The sequence below is a fragment of the Centropristis striata genome, chromosome 13 (assembly GCF_030273125.1).
Source record: "Centropristis striata isolate RG_2023a ecotype Rhode Island chromosome 13, C.striata_1.0, whole genome shotgun sequence".
Taxonomy (NCBI): domain Eukaryota; kingdom Metazoa; phylum Chordata; class Actinopteri; order Perciformes; family Serranidae; genus Centropristis; species Centropristis striata.
Genome location: NC_081529.1, coordinates 27,992,883 through 28,013,391, shown reverse-complemented (window position 1 = coordinate 28,013,391; position 20,509 = coordinate 27,992,883). Strand labels below are relative to the sequence as shown.

At 42.6% G+C, this 20,509-nt stretch overlaps 1 protein-coding gene across 1 annotated transcript in view; it reads right to left on the bottom strand.

Annotated features, from left to right (window-relative positions):
- Positions 1-1,399: 1,399 nt before the first annotated feature.
- adgrl1a (adhesion G protein-coupled receptor L1a) overlaps positions 1,400-20,509 on the bottom strand; it is a 105,021-nt gene continuing 85,911 nt past the window's right edge. The window contains exons 14-25 of the mRNA XM_059347640.1: positions 20,189-20,397; positions 19,917-20,090; positions 19,148-19,357; positions 17,363-17,583; positions 16,994-17,060; positions 16,721-16,812; positions 15,931-16,099; positions 14,766-14,921; positions 13,508-13,604; positions 10,344-10,466; positions 8,049-8,066; positions 1,400-7,910 (exon numbers count right to left, since the gene is read on the bottom strand). Of these exons, the coding sequence (XP_059203623.1) occupies positions 6,994-7,910; positions 8,049-8,066; positions 10,344-10,466; positions 13,508-13,604; positions 14,766-14,921; positions 15,931-16,099; positions 16,721-16,812; positions 16,994-17,060; positions 17,363-17,583; positions 19,148-19,357; positions 19,917-20,090; positions 20,189-20,397 (2,453 nt within the window). The 3' untranslated portion in view covers positions 1,400-6,993. The remainder of the gene's footprint in view (positions 7,911-8,048; positions 8,067-10,343; positions 10,467-13,507; positions 13,605-14,765; positions 14,922-15,930; positions 16,100-16,720; positions 16,813-16,993; positions 17,061-17,362; positions 17,584-19,147; positions 19,358-19,916; positions 20,091-20,188; positions 20,398-20,509) is intronic.

Sequence of the window (20,509 nt, the reverse complement as noted above, 5' to 3'; positions counted from 1 at the left end):
CTTTTAAAAATTTGACTACAGTTGTGATCAGTAATGTTGGATGGAAGGAAAGTTGACAATGCAGCACACTCTGTTTACTAGAAAGATAATTTGTTTTTGGGGTGATGAGACAAGGCACGGCAGGGTTAGTCTCAAAGAAAACTAAAACTGCACCAATGTGTAAAAATGTTTTGACAAAAGACCCTCACTCCGATTTTTCTTCTCTTTACGTATGGCCACCAAGTAGACAGGAGTCTTCAGTCCGATTATGTTCCACTCTAGAGCAGCTGCTGTGTAAAGTGTGAAACCTAATGGCAAAATTTGCTATAGCAGTCAGGTCTAGTGTTTAGCTTCACATCAAACCAGTTTGACAAATTTTTACACTGGCCCAACCCTACAGTTCACTTTATTTTTGACATTTGGACTTTATCCTTAAAATGCAAAAGGAAAAAAGAACAATTGAGTCTGGCCTTTGTGTATGCTAAACTGACTCAGAGTTAGTGTAGTAAAACAAAGCCTTGTTTTCTCCAGATTAGTGTGGGACCAGTCCTCTTGTCCTCCTCCATGCATAAAGCTCTTACTAGTCCCTGTACAAACACTAAGAGTGTTGGGTTTTGTCTCCTAAACTGACAGCTTGCTTTTTTCTGCATCCCTTTGATCACTTTGTGTAGTATGCACTGGACACAGACCAGTATTTGACAGAATCATCATCCAAACCACCGGGTCAAATCTGCATATGCATACAGTGTGTGGTTCAAAGGGGAGCTGACTCAGGAAGGGGCTGGGTTGCTTGGCTTCAGTCCCCTGCTTCCCATAGTACACAGATGAGCAGCACAATACTGTCATAACCTGCAGGGCAGCCCATGAATAAAACATAACCGCTGTATTAGTGCTTAAAGATGTCTTTTCATTTCCAGTTTGAATCACGAGGTAGGTATATTGAAGTTTATATGCATATGGCACGGCGGAAGATTCATTTTTTAATAATTTCTGTGTGCCGTTATGCTTTTATCACACTGGCACATGCATAAGCACACAAGCAATTATGCCGCAAATAGGCTAGCGCACACACACTCACACACACACACACACACACACACACACACACACACACACACACACACACGGACACACACACACACACACACACACACACACACACACACACAAATTGAATCCTTTAAAGACGTTCCCAGAGAAAGCGTGAACAGCGTATATTTTCAATAGTTTTTTATTAATATGTGCTGATACAAGGTCGCTCTGACCTGCGATGACGCAAACACTCACAGAAAATCATCCCCTTTGGCCCAGACAGCTGTCAAAGCAATGATTGTGAGAAAATAAACCAAAAGAGAACAATTTTTCCTCAAAGAAAACAGAAACAGAATCAAGGTGTTATATTAACCTCAGTTTACAAATGTCTCAGTGGTACATGATCAATTATTTATTTCATAGAAAAATCACAGAAAGCTCTGGAAATGGTGCTATATGTAGAACCTCACATGGCACAATCAGTACTCACTGTTTCTACCAATGCCTACAGCCTGTTATGTAAAACCACTAGCACCCAATAATTTATTCCCATAAATTTAAGCATTTCAGGGACGTCCAATACTGACAGGTTCTACTGTACTGAGCTAATTAATACAGCCCTTAGCTGATACTCAGAATAATCCCATTCACACCTGCTATAGCCAGCTATTCTACCTCTGTTGATGGACACAGATTGTCTCTGGCAGCATTTCCTGCCCTGTCCCATGGAGGATTATGAGATGGAGATCACTATAGCAATGGACAGGGACACAAAGTTCAGCTCCTTCCCACTCTCTGAGACAGTGCACCCAGTGGAGGAAAAAGGAAGAAATAGAAAAAAGCATGCCTAGAGATTCAGGCTGCTCCTGCTGTGTGTGTGTATATGTCACAGCAGATACCTACATGTCTGTTTCCACTTCAGTGTATAAAACTATCTAACCTGACTGAATATGTGTATTTTATATATGTCTGTGTGTCAAAAGATATGTTTGATTTGGTTTTGGACCTTGGGGTCTCTGTGCAGAATATGCGTCACAAGTTTAAAGGAATAGTTCAGCACAAAATCAAAAATACACAATTTGTCGTCTTATCGGTTAGCTATTTATCAATCTAGATTTTTTTTGGTTTGAACTGCAAAGCGTTGGAGTTATCAACCATAAATATTATATTAATCCACAGACCTTACTGTTGAGTTTTTCAAATTTGATCAACAAATTCCAGATTGATAAGTAGCACTACAGATTAGAGAAAAAAAAAGTATTTTTGAACTTTGGGGTGTACTGTCCCTTTAACATTTGCAGACACCCATCCTACACAAAAGCCCCTCTGATGTTGGTCCCACCCTGTGCATCAAAGATGGCCTGAATTGCTGGCACAGCTCCACAAAAACATATCGAACACAAAGAGAAACAGCACAATCCTCATCACTGGGTTTATGCCATACATATTCTTAAAACTACTATGTAAGTACTGTATTCAGTAGTCATGTGGACACGTAACAAGAGACCAATAACAAAATAGTACTTATTTATCATTGTTTACATTTGCTTTTTTAAAAATCTGTATAGGAAAATCCTGCTGCATTTGTTAGCACTCAGAAAATCTCACTTGAATCGGCTGATGCGGCAGTGGATTCATTTTCACATTTTTATAAGGAAGCATCCATTAGACCAAACAGCAATCACATCATCTTTCGTCCTCTGCAGGCAGATCTGTTTAATTCAATGAACAAACTTGAGATTTGAAATGCCAGCTTGATCAATTTAAACAATAAAGTGATAACCTCTGGACTGCAAACCACCAACAGAAAGCCCTCTGAAACAAAGCAGCACACCCATCTCCTTATCTCCACATCCAGCCCTGCACAGCCTCACTGCAAAACCCCCATCTCGCCATCCCGTCTCTCTATAACTGCCTAAGGCTATGAATTTGTGACATCTGTGACATCTCTGCTGATATTGTCCCCTCTCTGTCCCCTCTTGGGCCAGTCTTTGCAGACATAATGACCCCCTGCTCCTCTGCTGCTGTTGAACTCTCACACCACTCCTTCCCGCCCTCCTGGTGTGATATTGGCCACACAAATCACTGGTTAAAAAAAGAAAAGGGAAAAAAAGGTCCGTATGTGAAAGGGTCAACTGCAAGTAAACGGGCTGTAAGCCTGCTGGGACTTCTGCTGTCTAATGATAGACTGAACAATGCCACAGCTCACTCTCCACTGACACTAAGCTGCAGGGGTGAGACAGTATTGTGTCAAAGGTTGGGCGTCCCACCTTTTAAACAACTTCCCACCTTAACACTGGAGCACATGCATGTCAGGCCAGCCGCCAGCAGGGAACAGGAATTTAGTTAAGCATTTGCCGACTAGAAAGGAAAGCGAGGGCGAGTTCACTGCAGTAAATTAGTACCCACAGTGTTATTATTGTAATCACATGTTTGGAAGGCTTTGAATGGCGGAGAAACTCCCGTTGTGTGAGCCTCCGTCCGCCAGCATGGGCCGCGGACCTTCTACTGTATAATCACTATCATTTACCACAGAACAGCACTCCTCTGTTTATTGAGATATTAATCTGGGATAAACAAAGCTTTTGACAAAACAAATTAACACTCTCAAAGAAGTGCTGCACTAATGGAGTCCATTGAGATTGATATTAAAATGTGGATGAGATGGGGGGAGAGGGAGGAAAAGAAAAGGAGGTAGGAGGTGCTGGAAAAGAGCGAAGCAGGCCCAAGGTGACGCACATTCCTCCTCTCATGGGGAGTGCCTGTCTAAACAGTGTTTCTCCCCTGGGGCGGGTCCCAGCTGAGCAGTAGAGATCAGCATCAGCACATTATGTCAAGTACAATAAGGGAGGGATGGAGTTAATGATGATGGTGATGAGAATGATGGGGATAAAGATGATGATGGCCATCTTGTGTTTCCCATTAACACTTCCGCCCTGGAGGGGATTGTTTTATCTTCAGTCCTGCTTGTTAAAATACATTCAGTTGTCCTCAGATGACCAGTGAACGATGCCTCGGTACGGCGCCCCACCACCGAGCCGTGAGATCCACATTGTCCAGCACTGCAGCAGAGCAGAATACATGTGCATATTGTCTTTTCATTTGTAAACACAGACAGCTCCCAGGTTCAGCTGCGAATCCAAGTCATGTACCATCAAAGTAGTATTGCACATGTTCCCCCTATGGCTCAAGTGATGATACCCGGGCCTTCTTTTTGAGCCTCATCGCGCTCTGTGGCCCGTACAATGCTACTTACACAAGTGATTTGAATAACAAGAATAAATGGTGGCAAATCCTTGTAATCCCTCTCCCTTATCTGCCTTTAACCCTCTCTCTCTGTCAGCCCCAGGAGCCACAGCTAAAAGCTGTCCTTTGGGTGCTCTCAGAAGTGGGACAGTCAGGCCCTAGCCAAATGTCACACTGCAGTGGATGCATCTATTTTCTGCTCACGTTCCGTCCACACATCACACTCTTTCGCTTGGTGCAGGTTTACGAGGGAGACAGTCAAAAAATAAAAAATAACAATGCCATGAATAAATCAATGTGAATAAATATTCCAAAAACATACATAAAAAACTGATAAATAAACCATAACAAATACCTATAAATACAGCGTAGAAGGCAAACTCTCAGTTTTTTTAAAGGTCAGACAGATTCAGCTGAATGAAAGGAGCCTCATGAGCGGCTCTCTCTTGACAGCTAATTTCTCAAATGTGTCGCTTGCATAAGGTGGCATATTGGAAACATGTTCTTCCCGATCACTCAATCCTGCTTGTCATTTTCATGGTATATGGTTATCTCAAGTCTCCCGAGGCGGTCTGATTTTTCCTTTCCTCCTGGTACCTGAACACCACGGAGAGAGCAACTCCCATTTGAGGCGGAGAAGTAATGGCAGCTCTCTGAGATGAGTGTGCCCCTAGTCTGATGTGCATTCAAGTCATGTCACAAAAAAATAACCTTTTAAATGTGTGTGTGCACATACAAAAGTCTGGTGCACAGCACACACTCACACACTGGACATTTAACACATACAACCAGCCATTCAGACACATTCATACTTGCACACCTGCACACAGAAAATTAATGAATTGTCACATTAGGCTCTGGAATAATGCTGAAACTATCTTTAAGAAACAGCAAAATGCAATATTCTCTGATAGCAAAACAAATGTCATTACCATACATGCTAAAACCCAGGTTTTTCAAACTATGTCATCTGGTTATATCTTCCAAATAATACAAGAACAAACCAAATCACTTCATGGATGCTGTCGTTCATCCACAATGCTTTATCATGCCTGTGAGGCACAGTATGACATTTGACGATGTTTATCTCGCTTTCCTCGCGCCTCCCGCCCACCGATGCCTTCTGCGATTCCACCCAGGGAATGTCAAAGGTCAAACATTAACAACATGTAACGGATTATAATACATAAAAAAAAAATGTGCCAGGATTTTTTGTTTTTCATTTATATAAATAAAATCTACTACATATTATAATCTCTCTCTGTCTTTCTCTCTCTGTTGGATCTGGAAGGATTTTTCACTGAATAGCACAGAAGAGCGAGAGAGCGAGAGATCAAGCGATGGGGGGAGAGAGATAGAGTTTATCATTCAGTTCACAAACTCCAAAACATTTTATTTTTTTCTTTCGTTGGTTTGTTGCAGTACAAGAAGTCATTTTTCATAGTATTTGTTACTTTTTGTTGCTTTTGATCATCTGGTGTCTCTATTTACACAGTAGGAATAAAGTAGATTCATGTGTGGCTCCTATGTACATGGTTATACCAATTGGCCGACCAGTGCGTTTGCGGCGTTTACAGTCTTGCTTTGTCACAACCACACACAGGAAACAAGTCCACTTGAACTGGCTAGGCTCTAACAGCAAAGTACAGGGGGAGGGGGGGCGACACCAGTCCGCTCTTGCAGCCCCCAGAGGATGCAGACCCAAAGTCAACAAATTGAATACTCTCTTCAAAACAATAGCAAGGCAGTCATTTAACTTTTCAAATGCCTAAAGCAAACAACCAGAGAGAACAGTGGAGAGGATTAGCCAGTCTTATGGATGCAGGTTCTCCTGCTCTGGAGGGGTGGTGCAGCGCCTCCTCAGTCTCCGTCTCTGCCTCTACCCCACTTCTGTACATAGTTGTCGATTCACAGCAAGAGAAAATGAAGGCAACTACTCTGAATCAGCTCCCACTGCCTGCTTGGAACAAAAGCTCTTGTTCCCTTTACTTAGATGGAGTACTGTTTTCACTTTTGATGTTCAGTAATGAGCACTTCTGGATGAGTGAGTTTATATGTGTATGTGTATATGTGTGTGTGTGTGTGTGTGTGTGTGTGTGTGTGTGTTTGCCTTGTAAATGTTCTAGTTTCTGTTCTGGCTCAATAAAAGATATTTTTGGCAACAATGGAGAGCTTTCTGTGAGACATTTTTTTAGGTTATAATAGTGTACTATATTCCCTGTCTCCACAGTTAACTACTCCTATCACATGATGACTCAAAAAAGACCAATGGATGGTACAAAAGGGAAATGATATAAAATATAAAATGATATTCCCATCTCCCGAGGCAGGTCTGAAGAGAAATTACATAAAAAACTTTAACAAAGTTTTAAAGTTTTGAAATATCTGAAGGTAAAGGGGGTGGATCGGTACATTCAGAGTGCTGGACTTGGCCTTAGGGTACCAAAGGAACCTGGGATGACTGGGGTTGGACGGAGCCAATGAACGCTCTGCGGAAAAAACACCCATCACTCATCTCCATGAGACAGGGGAGGGTTAAAGACAAAGGCTGATTCTGCAGAGGCAGCCACAACTCCCCCTGAAGGTCACTCTGTTTGCTCATCTGTTAGTTAAATAAAAGTCAAGAGAAAGAAAGGCAACCAAACAAGCAGAAAGTGGAGAGACGCGAGAACGAGGCGGGCTAGGAGGCGGCTTTGGCCGTCACATTAGTCCCCAACTTCCTCCTTCAGGCTCCAGTCACAGGCTGGTGACCAGCTGCATCTGTCCGTCTCCCTCATTCTGGGCAGTCTCCTGAGCCTGGTGTCCCTCCCCACTCGGTCTCCGGGGTGGGGCCTGGTAGAAGGTCTGCATGGGGGCCCCACGGGTGCCCAGGGCGGGCCTCCCAGAGCTGTAGTACAGCTCCTCAGGGGGCTGGGCCGAACGGGGGACCACCTCAAGGGGCTCAGGACTGCTGTCGGGGTAGGGTGAGTCTCGCAGGTTGGTGATGCTGGTGTACAGGGAGTCACGGGCAGGGGAGTCTGGTGCTCTGTTGCCTGCCTGCCCACCAGCACTCTGGTCACTGTGGCCGCTGTGACCCAGGCTCTCGGTGAGGTCGGCCGTGTAGCTCTCTGACTCCTCTGGATCGCTTTGGTAGAGGACCGACTGGGCTCGCTGCAACAGCAGGGGCTCCTCCAGAGCTTTGTAAAGCAGCTCCACATCCTGCGGGGTACGTTGCCGCCCCTCTCTCAAAAAGTCCTCGTCTTCATCCATGCTCATAGATGCTTCTGGCCCGGCCCCCGTCGTCCCCCGACCGACCCCGCCGTGAGGACGCCCCCTGGCCAGGCTGCCACACACTCTGTCCCCTCCGTCGCCTCCTCCACTCCCTCCTCCAACGCCACCTCTCAGGTTGTTGTGCACAAGCTCAGAGATGATCATTTTCTCGAAGGCGGCGGCATCAGAGAGGTTTCGTCGGATGCCTCCGCCTCCCAGTGCCTCTGAGCTGCGAGGATTGAGGAGGGGCGGGGGACTGTCTCCGCCCCCACTACCAAGGAAGTCACAGCTGCCCCCGCCTACACCTCCGGGACCGCTGCGCAAGGAGTAGCTGTTGTTGAAGTTACCATTCAAGGGCAGGGTTTCCATCCCACAGGGGTCGCGGGCCTTTGATAACGTGCTCTCTGGACCAAAACACAAATCAAAGAGAGACAGGAGACAGACGGGTTCGGCATTATTATTATCATAAAGTGCAATTCAAGTGTTGGTAAAAGAAGAAGAATAAATATCAGATGATGTGAAGTGAAGTGAATTATACTTACTTGGGTCACGGAAGGTTCCTGTGCGTCCCAGAGAAAGTCATGTGGAGTGAATAAAATGAAAGACAAAAGTCAGTAAGTGTTCTTTAATGGTGCAACATTAACTTGATGTATTCGTTTTTAAGACATTTCAAAAGGGAACCATTAACAGAATAAAAAATATCCTTGTCCATCGGCCTCTTCTATTCTCTCGTCTCTCTCATTCTCAACATCAAACCCTCCAACTCTACGGACACGCACAAACACACGCACAGTCACATTAACTCTGATTTATGCAGACTTGCTTCTGTTTGTTTGACACCATATCCTTCCAACATTTACATCTAAGCCAAAGAAAATACTCTGGATATTTATTTACTACTGTCAGAGATACCTGAATACATACATAATTCATACATCAAGATCTTGTACAGTAGCAGTAATGTTTATTTTACGACTTTCCTTCAACACACCACAGATGTTGTGCTTTTCCCCCCAAATTAACCATCACACAGAAGAGAAAAAGCCACAGCCGCCCAAAAAGTGAGAAGCGTGTTCATTTTTTAAATTTACTGCGTAGTGTGACTTTAATCAACGTTTTTCAGTGGTGCTGTGGGTAATTAGACATTCTAATGAAGTGCTCTCCCTACTTCCTCTCCCACTCTCTTCTAAAAATGTCTTGGCTGCCAGGCCTGTGGCCATCAGCCTTGACGTATTGTGCGGAGAGGCTTTAAAATATTTAACAGAAACGCCGCCTTAAATTTCAGTCCTCAGACACACGTCCTGGTACTGCAGACTCAGCCAGCAACCAGCCACACACAGTCATAGTTCTCCCTTACCTAGTGAATACTGGTACTGTGGTGGAACAATTACCAGCTAATTCAGCAGTTATATGCATCCAAAGAGGGGTGTGGGAATGCAGCACAGTGATAAAGCAGCCATCAGGCTGTTAAAAGTATACAGCACACTGGCACTCACACCTGACTGACCTACAAGCCGTCTGATACTTTTCTATTCTAATTTCAATTCAAAATCAAACAAAGCTTTCAATCGCAACTCTCAAAATGAAGAGCAGGATCTGCCCCAAAGTTGCAACAATGCAACAATGAAACAGATTTTGTACACTTTGACATTTAATAAACCATACATAAAATTCTGCATTCAAGAGACTGTTGCAATAGATTGGTCTGAACAGTATATGATATGGTGTGCTAGCTACACGCTAAGCTAGGTCAGGGATGTTTTCATGCAGCCAGGTCTCCAATATCACCATAACGCAGCGATCTATGTGTGGTCGTTAATTTGCAGTCTTGTATCATTCAGCTTGTTGACAGGAGACCGGGGGTTGGCAGGAAAGTTGCTGTACAGCAGGTTTATACGAGCCGCTCTTCACCACCCAGGGTCTCGTCTCTGCTGGCTGTTGTACTTGATGCACTCTGATGAGCATGTAGAAGGAGCTAAACACTCTGGGACTGAACCATTGCAACAGCCACTCAAACCCACAATCTTAATTAGGTGTAAAGCTGCTAACCCTTGTATCACAAATGGTGTAGCTCATCTAATTTTTGTCCTCTCTGAGGGCAGACTGGACGCCAAATGACTCAGTATCACCTTGCGAGGCACAAGTGATATCACAAAACAGGACGAGCCAAGGCTAACAGGTTACAATGCTGGTTTCAGAAAATATCTCTGCAACACAAAACAAGGACATTGCTTAAATAACATAGTCACTTCTTCCACTCTCTTAATAATTTTGGTTCATTTTTTGAATGTTGCAAACTTTAATTCTGGCCAAATCTTGCACACTGCACCTTTAAAAAGACTACAAGCACACACATGCACTCACACCTGACCGACCTACACCCAGATGGATTGTCCCTGGCCACCAAGCTGTCTAAGCCGACTACTATTTCTGCGTGGGAACAGGAAAACTGCCCTCAAGATTTCTGGCAGTCACAGCTGTAGCTAAACTTCGAAATCAATTTGTGGCTGTTCTCATGAAGATTCAAGATCTGACCAGATGGCTGGTTAGGCTGTAGGCACTGTTTGGCTCTGTTCTGCTCAGCCTAGTGAATCCGTCTGACAGCTACAAAGTCTGAAAAAAACAACACACACACAGGCTCACGCACACACATGTGCAAGCACTCACATACAGTAGTGAGTCTGTGCATACCATATCAAGATACAGGCAGAGTAACGGACAGCAAGCTGAGCGCATACTGGACACACACACGCACACACTGGACACACACACACACACACACACACACACACACACACACACACACACACACACACAAGAGTTAACAAGGAGCTAACCGGTGGAGTTGAAGATGCCAGGTGAGGGTGGGGTGAAGCTCTCAGCCAGCAGAGTGTTGTAAGGAGAGGTACCAGTGCGAGTCTGTAACACTGGGTTCGTCAGAAGATGGTTGCCCATTGTTGCTGCAAGACACAAGCATTTAAAAAATAAACACAATAATAAAAAAGGCTCTTATCTTTGCCTCAAATGCATGCAAAGCAATCACAAGCAGAAACACTGCACACAATAGGTGTAACGCTCGGAAATTCACGTTTCCAGACTGAGTAATAACATCTGGAATCATAAAAATATTTACTGTTTATTCAGATGGGGTTATTTTTGTTATGCCGGTGCTTTATGGAATAATGCATTTCACAGTGTTCCCCTCAATGTTTATGACTGCTGATTGTAACCTTTGAGTAAAAATACAATTGCAGGGGAAAGGTACTGTTTGGAGCACTGCCATTATTTTTTTTTCTGTTTTGGCTCTTGACAATGTAGTCAGATGGGGTGGAACAGTAATGCATGTCATTATGTAGTCTAGGGGTGCAGCCATTGAAACACAGTTAATTTCCCAGTGCAATGTGAATGCCACTACAAGACAAATATAATTCAAAGAAATGGCACACAGAATGTTGTATAATGCCCATGTATGGCTCCAGCCTGAGGCAACTCAAACAGAAATGCCATGAAATTAAAAATAGGACAGCATGACGGAGAGTAGTCCAAGGCAAAGTGCAACCTTCAGGTCTCACGCCTACCGTTCATCACACAGCAAGGGTGCAGGGAATTCTAAAAAAAAAAAAAATAAGTATGCACTCACACACGGCTATTTATTTGTCATTTTCCCTCCTCTTACTTCTCCTGTCCATCTTTCTGGCATGCCACACAAACCCCCTCTTCTCCCTCTATTCTCTGGCTCGTTCTGCTGCGTCTTGACTCAACCACATTTCCTCAGTTCCACATGCCAGAATTTTTACAAACAACACCAAATTAGTTGGGATTAGCTGTCTGTGTGTACCTCACAGGAATACCCTGTTGGAAATTAAAGGAACTAGCTTTAAGTGGGGAGAGAAAGTAGGGCAAGGGGAATCAAGGGAGGCTGTGTGTGTGTGTGTGTGTGTGTGTGTGTGTGTGTGTGTGTACTGCGCGCCTTGTCTTCTGGACACATTACTATTGTCAGGATGAGATTGTGGTTCATAAAGAAGTGAAGTGGGGAAATCAAAGAGATCCAAGATGCCAGTGATAACGACGCAGCGTCTCTTCACCAGATTTGGCCTCTTTAATTACTTCTCCATGATAGCGCCTCTCTCTCTCTCTCTCTCTCTCTTTTCCTCTCCTTCCCCTCCAGCGCTCCCCTTCGTCTTTCACTTTCTGCCAACTGACAAACTTTTCTCAGAAGCACAGAAAATAAAGGCTTCACAGCACAGTTGTTTGTGTTTGACAGCACAACATGGAATGATCCACATTGTGTGTCTCCAACAGCCCTGGTGATTGCTCTGTCGTGACGAGAAGCCCCAGAAACCGACCCGCCTGACCACTCACACTCTCTCTCATACTCTCTCTCTCACACACACACACACACACACACACAAAACACCCCACAGACATACTGTACATGCAAACACACCTCATCCCTGCAGCTCGCTCGTAGCACCCTCTTCCTCACCCCCTGCCTCGCGCCTGTCACTCTCCTCAATTAGAATAATTACCCCCTGTTCGCTCACACGCTAATCAGTTCATTAAAAACAAAATGGATGAAATTAGCATAGAGAGTGACGGCTGATTTAGCAACTGCCTCTGTTGTCATGATCATTCCCCCACACACACCCTCCCCCCAAATCCTCCGGAAACCTGAGCCAACCTTGATCGTCTCCGTGCGACTGATGGCTGCAGCGGTGACGCCACCAGTTGCTGAGGCTGAGACAATCAGTGACTCCACACATGTTTTTTTTGTTTTTTTTACCTCTTAAATAACTGCTGTTGTGATATTAATGTGCTGTTTGGAGTTCAGAGGGGACTGTGTGCATTAACTGCTTTCAGACAAAGAAGATATGGATGCAATTAATCCTACGATTGTACAAAAGGTCTGTCTGCAACAGAGTTCAGACTGGGGCTGAAAATCTCAGGTTAAGGCGAGACGCTACAGTTTGTTTTTTTCATGCACTTGTCATTGTGAGATTTGGGGCTATTTTGCTTCTACAACATGTCTTCTTTCTTCTTCTAGGTGGTCTTTATAGGAGATTATTTTGCAACACTTTGTCTATTTGCATTTGTGTCCTTATTTGTGAACTCAGAACTAGTACAACATTTTTCTATAATGATGGCATTACAACACATGCAAATCTATACTGTATGGACACATCAATACTCTTTTGTGAATTAGGTGATGGATAATAAAAAACACATTATTACAAAGAAGGAATCATCTATATTAGTACAGAAAAACAGAAAAATAAGCCTGGTTTGGCAATTACACGCTATATTGTGATATTGATTATTTGTCTCAATCCTTGTTCAAATTACTTTTTTTAATTCAATTGAAAGACTGGAAATCATAAAATAAAATGAACAAATAAAGCAAAGACAAATGACAAATTTTTCACCGAAAATGGCTATAAATCATTTCTGCTAGTTATGGAGCTGAAAAAGAATTATACTCTGTGACAGATGAGATCTGTGATGTGGGCAAGTGGCTACACCACCTCTTTATTATTAGTATTAGAATCGACTTTAAAAACTGAAAAATTAGAAATACACTCCCTGTACATCTACTTAATTAAAGTATCAGTTTATTGCAACCCACCCACACTAATATTCACATAACTGAGCATTTAGGCTCCATATATTTAAGTGCTTTCGCTGACCAGCGGCTGCCGCTGCACTACGACCCGAAACCCACCAACCAGCCTCCAACCATACGTTATTCAATTTAAGCTACTTCTGCTGCTAACTGCTGCTCCATGGCTGCCAAGTAAACTGAATCATTAGTTGTCTTTAATACACCAGGCATGGGAACATCATCATTATTCATTATCCTTAACTATCACATGTGCACCTTTAACACTGTGCTTTACGTCGACTCTGTCATGCTTTATTTCTTTTTGCGCACACGTATAAGTCTATATGAGTGTACTAGAGTCCAATGTTTGTGAAGCAGAGCAGTGATGGAGGGAGGCCTCACCGCGGTTGAGTGTCGGGGTGCTATTGATATCTCCCGCCATGAAAGAAGATTCCGTCTGCTTTCGAACCGTGTCGTTCCACATCCTGCGGATCCGACTCTGGAAGAAGGAGCAGAGCTCAGTGAGTGGCAGCAAACAGACAACAAGTTAAATATAGAAACGCGACGGGTAGACTTTGAAACTCAGTGGGGCTGCTGTAATCAAAACTGTGGGGCTCGTTCTAATCCGCAAAGAACAATAGACAAACACGGCAGACAAAGAGATTGAGGCGTTGGGTAAAGAGGCACACCGCGATGTCATGTTATCACGAGGGGGGCTAATAAACTCAAGATGTGTAGGACATGATTGCAGTAGCTGATACACTTGCTATTTGGGAGCGTCTTATTACATTGTGGGAAAGCTTGTTGTTGATTGTGACTAAATGTCAATGTGTGTACAGTATGAGTCTGTACCATAGTGCATACGCCAGCATGCACAGTCATTTGGGATGTCTGTATGGTGCCTGTATCTATATATAGCACATGGACTTCAAAGGACATCTCTCCTAATGAGTCATCCACTGTGGTAAGCACAGAGCTGCCAGTAATAGACAGAAACACAAAAGTAAAAACTTGAGGTGAGCACGTTAGAGCAGCTTTGTAACAGAAGCGTTTGATGTACACGTTATATATCCTGATATAATATGCTTTAATACTGCTCCGTCACTGAACAAAATGTTTTAGAACACCGGTGCTTTGTCATTGGTAAATGGAAACAGTGTGAGTGTGGGCTGAGGAGTAAGTTAAGTAAGTAAATTTGAGTGTTTCGCAAAGTAATCGGTGAGTCATTGGTATTGATCAGCAATCAAACCCCCGCAGGTGCACTCATTTTGCCCTCGACAATCTTACATAACAGACCTTTCATACGAAGGGAAAAAACATACAGCAGGGTGAGGAAATGTCTCCTTTTTCCAAAGCTATTTATTTTGTTTTGACGCCCTTTTTGATAGTGTTTGTGGAAAAAAAGCCAGATAGGATCAAAAATCATTTGATTAAAGATAATAGATTTTTGTTCCATTCCACCGAAACAAGCTGATTTCCACTGAAATCAGATTGCTGCACAGGCAGATTTACTTCCATTTGCTGAAAGAAAATAACAATTTAAAAACTCAACGGTGGTTTAGTTTATGTGTGAAGAACAACGAACAAGTACGCCTGCTTCAATATGTGTGCTGCTTTGTGTGTGCTATCATTAATGTGTGTGGGTCTGTCCTGCCCGCACCTGTCTGTGGGCCGCTGCGTGGCGAGCTTGGCTGCCGCTGTAGTAGCGGTTGTTGGCACGCAGGCCCGAGTTCTTCAGAGAGCCGTGGGAGCTGGTGGTGGAGGTGCGGCTGCAGCAGTAGGAGTGACGCAGACACTTACTGTACTCCTTATGGACCTGTAAAGAAATAACACCACCAGCACAGCGGGCGGGTTTTAAAGCCACTCATAAACACAAACACTTCGCTTCAACAGCCTAGACCCAATACAGAGCAGCAGAGGCTTTTAACACACGGAAACAGAGAAATGCAATCACTCTGAATGTGTATTCTGAATATTAATCATCCATCCAACCATCTCCTCAACATTTCATTTGTTTATTCATAATTACATTCATAATATATAGTAGGGCTGGGTGATATCCTGATACAGGTCAGTTCGTGTCTTAATAACAATGTATCAAGATATAGTACTTTTCTGATAATTTAATATGTATTAAATAACAAAGTGGTAAAGCCTGTTCTTGTATACTCCTGTGTGACTTCAATAATTAAATGAAAAGTAGTGAGTATTTTTTCATTTAATTATGAACAAAATAGCCTAAAGGGAAATTATAGAGGAAAAACATTTTTTTTTAAATTATTAAACATTTCCAGCCATACGCTGACCATGTTTACATGCACTCACACAAATTCAGAGTAATCAGTTTGAGACAATAGTTTGATTTAACTACGCATGGGTATTCCCATTAGCAGCATTCTTGGATAGTCACGCAGGAGCTGAACAATAAAGCTAAAAGAATTAATAAAATCCTGCATACTGTTTTTGGAAAGCACTACTCACAATTTATTTCAACCAATATTTAGGTTCCCAGTGGACCTTTACACATTAATCTCCACCATTATGTGCAGAGAGAACCCTGTTCTGAGTTGTATGTGCTGCTGTATTTTGGATAATGGTGCTCAAAGGTTGGAGAAGCTAATAACTGAAGCATTGCCAGTTGGAGTCCAGTTTGTTAATCACATTAAACTGAGTGATAATGTGCTAGTTATTATTAATTTAGATGACATAATTGCGCATCACAATATCGACATATGATTCCATTCAAAGACAATAAAATATTGTGTTGAATTATCGCCCAGTCCTTATATATACTAAGTCTTTAAAAAGCAGTGTTGAATCGTTACCTTCTTCTGCAGGGCACAGTGGAAGATGAAGATAAACATGCCCTGGAAGGCGTTGAAGGTGGTGAAGAGGTAGGCCATTATTACCGTGTTCTCATTAATAAAGAGAAGGCCAAATGCCCACGTCATCCCCAGCAGGAACAGCAGAGCGATGGCCCCCAGAGCCCACGACCTGGTGGAAGTGGACAAATGTTAACAAATAATGACTTGCCAAACAGTGACACTGAATCAATTTGGATTCCATTTGACAGTTTGGTTTATTACCTCCACCAAGGAGGTTATATTTTCGTCTCTGTTTGTTTGTCTGTCTGTCAGCTGGATTACAGAAAAGCTATAGTTTTTGGCCCAATTGTAATGAAACTTAGTGGAAGACTGCAGCAGGATGCCAAGGAAGAACTCCTGACTGGAAAAAATCATGTAAATGCCCCCTAAGTCAGAAAAACAACTTGATAAGCCTGAAATTTTTTTATTTATAGATTTCATGGGTAACCCGATCCATTTTCTTTGCCCCTTGTTGTCTGACAATTACTGGAAAACAGCCATCAACATGTTGTTTAAATGTTCTGAGTAAATACAAATACACTTTGTAGCATCAATGTTGTGCCCAGATTATGATTTCTGAAAGCTCATGAACAAACCAAAGTTGGAAAGAAATGGGACAATCAATGTGAATGAACCATCGGCCAATAAGAGAGGTCTGCACTCTCCTATTCTAGTTGGTCAAAAGTTTATGTTTTTAAAAAACAAACACTTTTTTCAAGGAGGTATGACTGATAGAATAGTTTGAACTCACTTGATGTTATCCAGGCGGCTAGAGTCAGGTTTCAGTGCTGAAGAGTTGCGTATCATCTTGTGTAACGTGATCATGAGGAAAATGAGGTTGAGCTGGGGACAGAAGATAGGAAGAATCAAATAAATGTGTAGTGAACTTTACAGTCTGCTCCAAAAATACTGACAGTGCACTGTTAATAACCTCATAAACCAAGCATGGTGGAATATTTTTGGGTTGACTGGGTGATATCAAAATAGAGAGGGGAATAATACTGTCTGACAGTAAAGCTAATACCATAATAACAAATGAAACGGGTCCAATGAAGCTCCAGATGAAGTAGTTATCCACTCGCAGCCAGCATCTGGAGTGGCACAAAGGAGAGGAGAGAGTTACACACAACTAAGATCACGAAGAAACACACACACTCAGACATGTGCACACACGCGCACACACAGGCAGGCATGCACGCACTATTTCCCTGTCTCAGCGGATTATCTTATGAAGGCTAATCATCAGGCTTTGGCTAAGTGTGTTCAGAAAAGCCAGTCCGTGGGGAGGTGCAAGAGCCGTTCACACAGTACTGCATATTACATTTCCAGCTGGGGGAATAGCATAATCCTACTTCTCAATCTGCAGGTGCAAAAGACCTGTCTTCACACGTACGCTTTCTTGGTCCCATAGCTCCTGTAGTCTATGGCCGCAGAGATGCCCACCACCAGTGCGGGGAAGCAGTAGCCGCACAGATAGTAGTACTTTTTGCGGGAGTACTCGCTCTCAAAGACCTCCACCAGCATGAGATAGAGTTGCACACCCTCCAGACACATCCAGGAGAAGGCAGCCAAGAAGAAGAAATGCAGAAGGCCAGCAAAGATGGGACAGGCAACCTGAGGACAGTTGCAAGGAAGAGAGTAGAAGAAGAAGAGGAATGAAAATATTAAGACGAAGGAGCAGAAACAGTTAAGATCAAGGCATATAACTGACTTAAAAAACTAGAGAGGATAGAACAGAGTCACTATCAGAAAGTAGTTTTGGACTTTCACATAGTAAAAATGAAAAGCTTCCCCCCGGGTGATTGGCTCTGTGCATATTATTGAGTGGTAATTCATTACTCAGTGCAGTAAATGTTTTATAGAGTAACGTAATGAGACACTTCCTCAATTTTAGCTTCACAGTCACTATTAATATAACAAAAAAGTTGTCACTTGTGTTATGCTGTAACTCTCGATGTCATTTTCAAGTTGGAAAATACAAAAACTGACTTGTTCTTGTGATTTACATTCATAAGGGACACAACCGTGTCAGCTGAGTTTTAAAGAAGGGGATGTGCTGCCTTTTAACCCTCTGAACCCAACAGCATGCCATCAGGTTTTCTTAAAAGAACAGAAAGAAAATTGCCAAAATGATACCATTGATTGTAGCCTGAAAAGGTGTAAATAGAAGTTATTGTTGGATTTTTTTAATTGACAACCTCAAAATTAGGTCCTTGAACAAATAATGTGTGATGAATGCTTGTCAAGAAAAATAAACCAATCCAAGTTTGAAATAATGATATTTCATCAAAACCATGTAATTAAAAATTTCGCCAACAATGAACAATTTGTACTAAACATATTCTGTAAAAATCATTAAATGCTGCACTCCACACAGACGAGAGGGGAGAGTTCAAGAGAGATAGAGGTTGTAATATGTAAATAGTTCAATGATATATTTTTAAATGTGATATGGAATTAGACCATATCGCATGTATCGATTTAGTTCAACTTTTTTTTTCTTTATATATAAATGCTGCCCTTACTAGGGTTTGTCATATTTAGTTCTTTTGTAATGTTTGTTTTTTTGTTTTCTCATATAAATATATTTATTTCAGAAAAGGATTGGCCTATTTATTTCATAGGCTATTCTTATTTAAGATATTCTTTTATTTTAATGTGAACTTTCTGGAGCTTTGATTTGAAAACAAAGGTACTCCTGTTGTTATACATTATTTATGTTTATGTATTTATGTTTATATTAAGCATTTGCTCTCACTTTGCAATAAAAATATCTGGATATATATCGTATATCGATATTCAGCCTAAATATATCAGGATATGACTTTTGGTCCATATCGCCCAGCCCTACTAGCATGTGTAGTCCACATTTGTTTCCAATATTGGTTAGACCTATGGGCACTTGGAAAAATATTGTATATTTAGATTCATTTTTTTAAATTCATTTTTTCAATTATTTATGACCTTTTTGAGTTCTCCTAATTTCAGCTGCACTGTTTCCATAGAGTACCAATATTTTTCTTATTGCAGTGAAAAACAAAGTGAAAAAAATGTGACAGGAGAAAAAAAACTGCTTGGGGTTCAGAAGATTAAGTATTAAGTATTACCCTTCCAAAACAAAAAAGCAAAACCCTTTTCATGAATGAAACCCAAACGTCTTATGTGGCTACAAACTCACATGGTATTCTGTCTTGTCGATGCCGATGAGGAAGAGCAGCTCGGCGATGAAGAGGTTGATGCAGAGGTTCTTGTGGATGGTGTTGCGGTCGGTCTGCAGGCCCCGCAGGAAGCAGAAAGTGGAGATGCAGATGGCTAGACACACGAGGGAGATGACAATGCCCACCCAGGTGATCACAAACAGGATCAGCTCATGCATTCGGCCCTGGTACTGAGGTCCAGGTGTCAACAAAGATGGGGGTTGAGAGTGTGGAGAGGAATAGGATAAAAACAGAGGGCAGAGAGGGACACATATACCGAATCAGATAAATAGAGAGGGAAGAATATAAGACAAGACAGTGGAATGGGAGATGGATGGGAGAGGAGTGGAGGACAGAAACAATAGGGGGATAGATAGAACAGGGGGGAGGGGAGAGAAAAATTGCTTTATTTAATATTTGTAAATATATGCAAGGAGCTAAAGTGTAGAGACAAGAGACAAGACGTCCTGAAAAAAAAATACATGACATTCAAATTCATGTGAATGTCAGCTAGAAGTAGCAGGACATGAATTTGTAAGCATGTGCCTCCCTGAATGTCGGAGTGAAAGAAGGGAAAGAGAAAATTCAAAACAAAGAGCTTGTCAGCCTTGAGAGGGTACATTAATGTGCATGTGTGTGCGGGTGTGTGACTGAGAGTGAGCGAACGCTAATGCTTGCACGAATGAACGTCTGCATAAATTACTTGGCCTCCATTTTAACCGTATGTCTGCCACGCCCTTGTTTACTCACATCGGGCTCGTGGTGAGCCATGAGCACGGCGAAGTTGGTGAGGTGGCTGCAGGAGCAGGTGGTGTGCGTGCTGTTGGTGTCCAGCAGCTTGCAGCCTTGCGACGACCACTGGCCCGTCATGGAGCGCTCAGAGTAGTTCCAGAATGAGCAATTTGGGGTATAAAAATTCTCCAACTGTGGAAAAAGACAAACAAAGAGAGGGATGATGGGGCATGTTGCTTGGGGACAATGTGTCATAATGAAAATCAAGCAAAATAAGTGATGTTGGCCACCTGTAGATGTTTCAGTGTGAAGACCACCGGCTCAATGAGAAACACTCTGCTGGACTCTTTGTTGATGGAAGCAGCAATTACATGGGAGTTGACTGCCAGGCGCTTTTTATCGAGGCTTTGCCCATCCACTTCCATCTTCACAGTGGCATTCTCAGTGGACAGGAAGGAGCCCAAGTTTTTATACAGAATGAACACCACCTTGACTTGTCCTGCACATGGAGGGAGACACAGAGAGATGAAGAGAAGGAGAATGAAAGAGTGACAAGTGTGATAAGAGAAAGAAAAAGGCAGACGTTATATGAAAAGGAAAACGCAGACAGA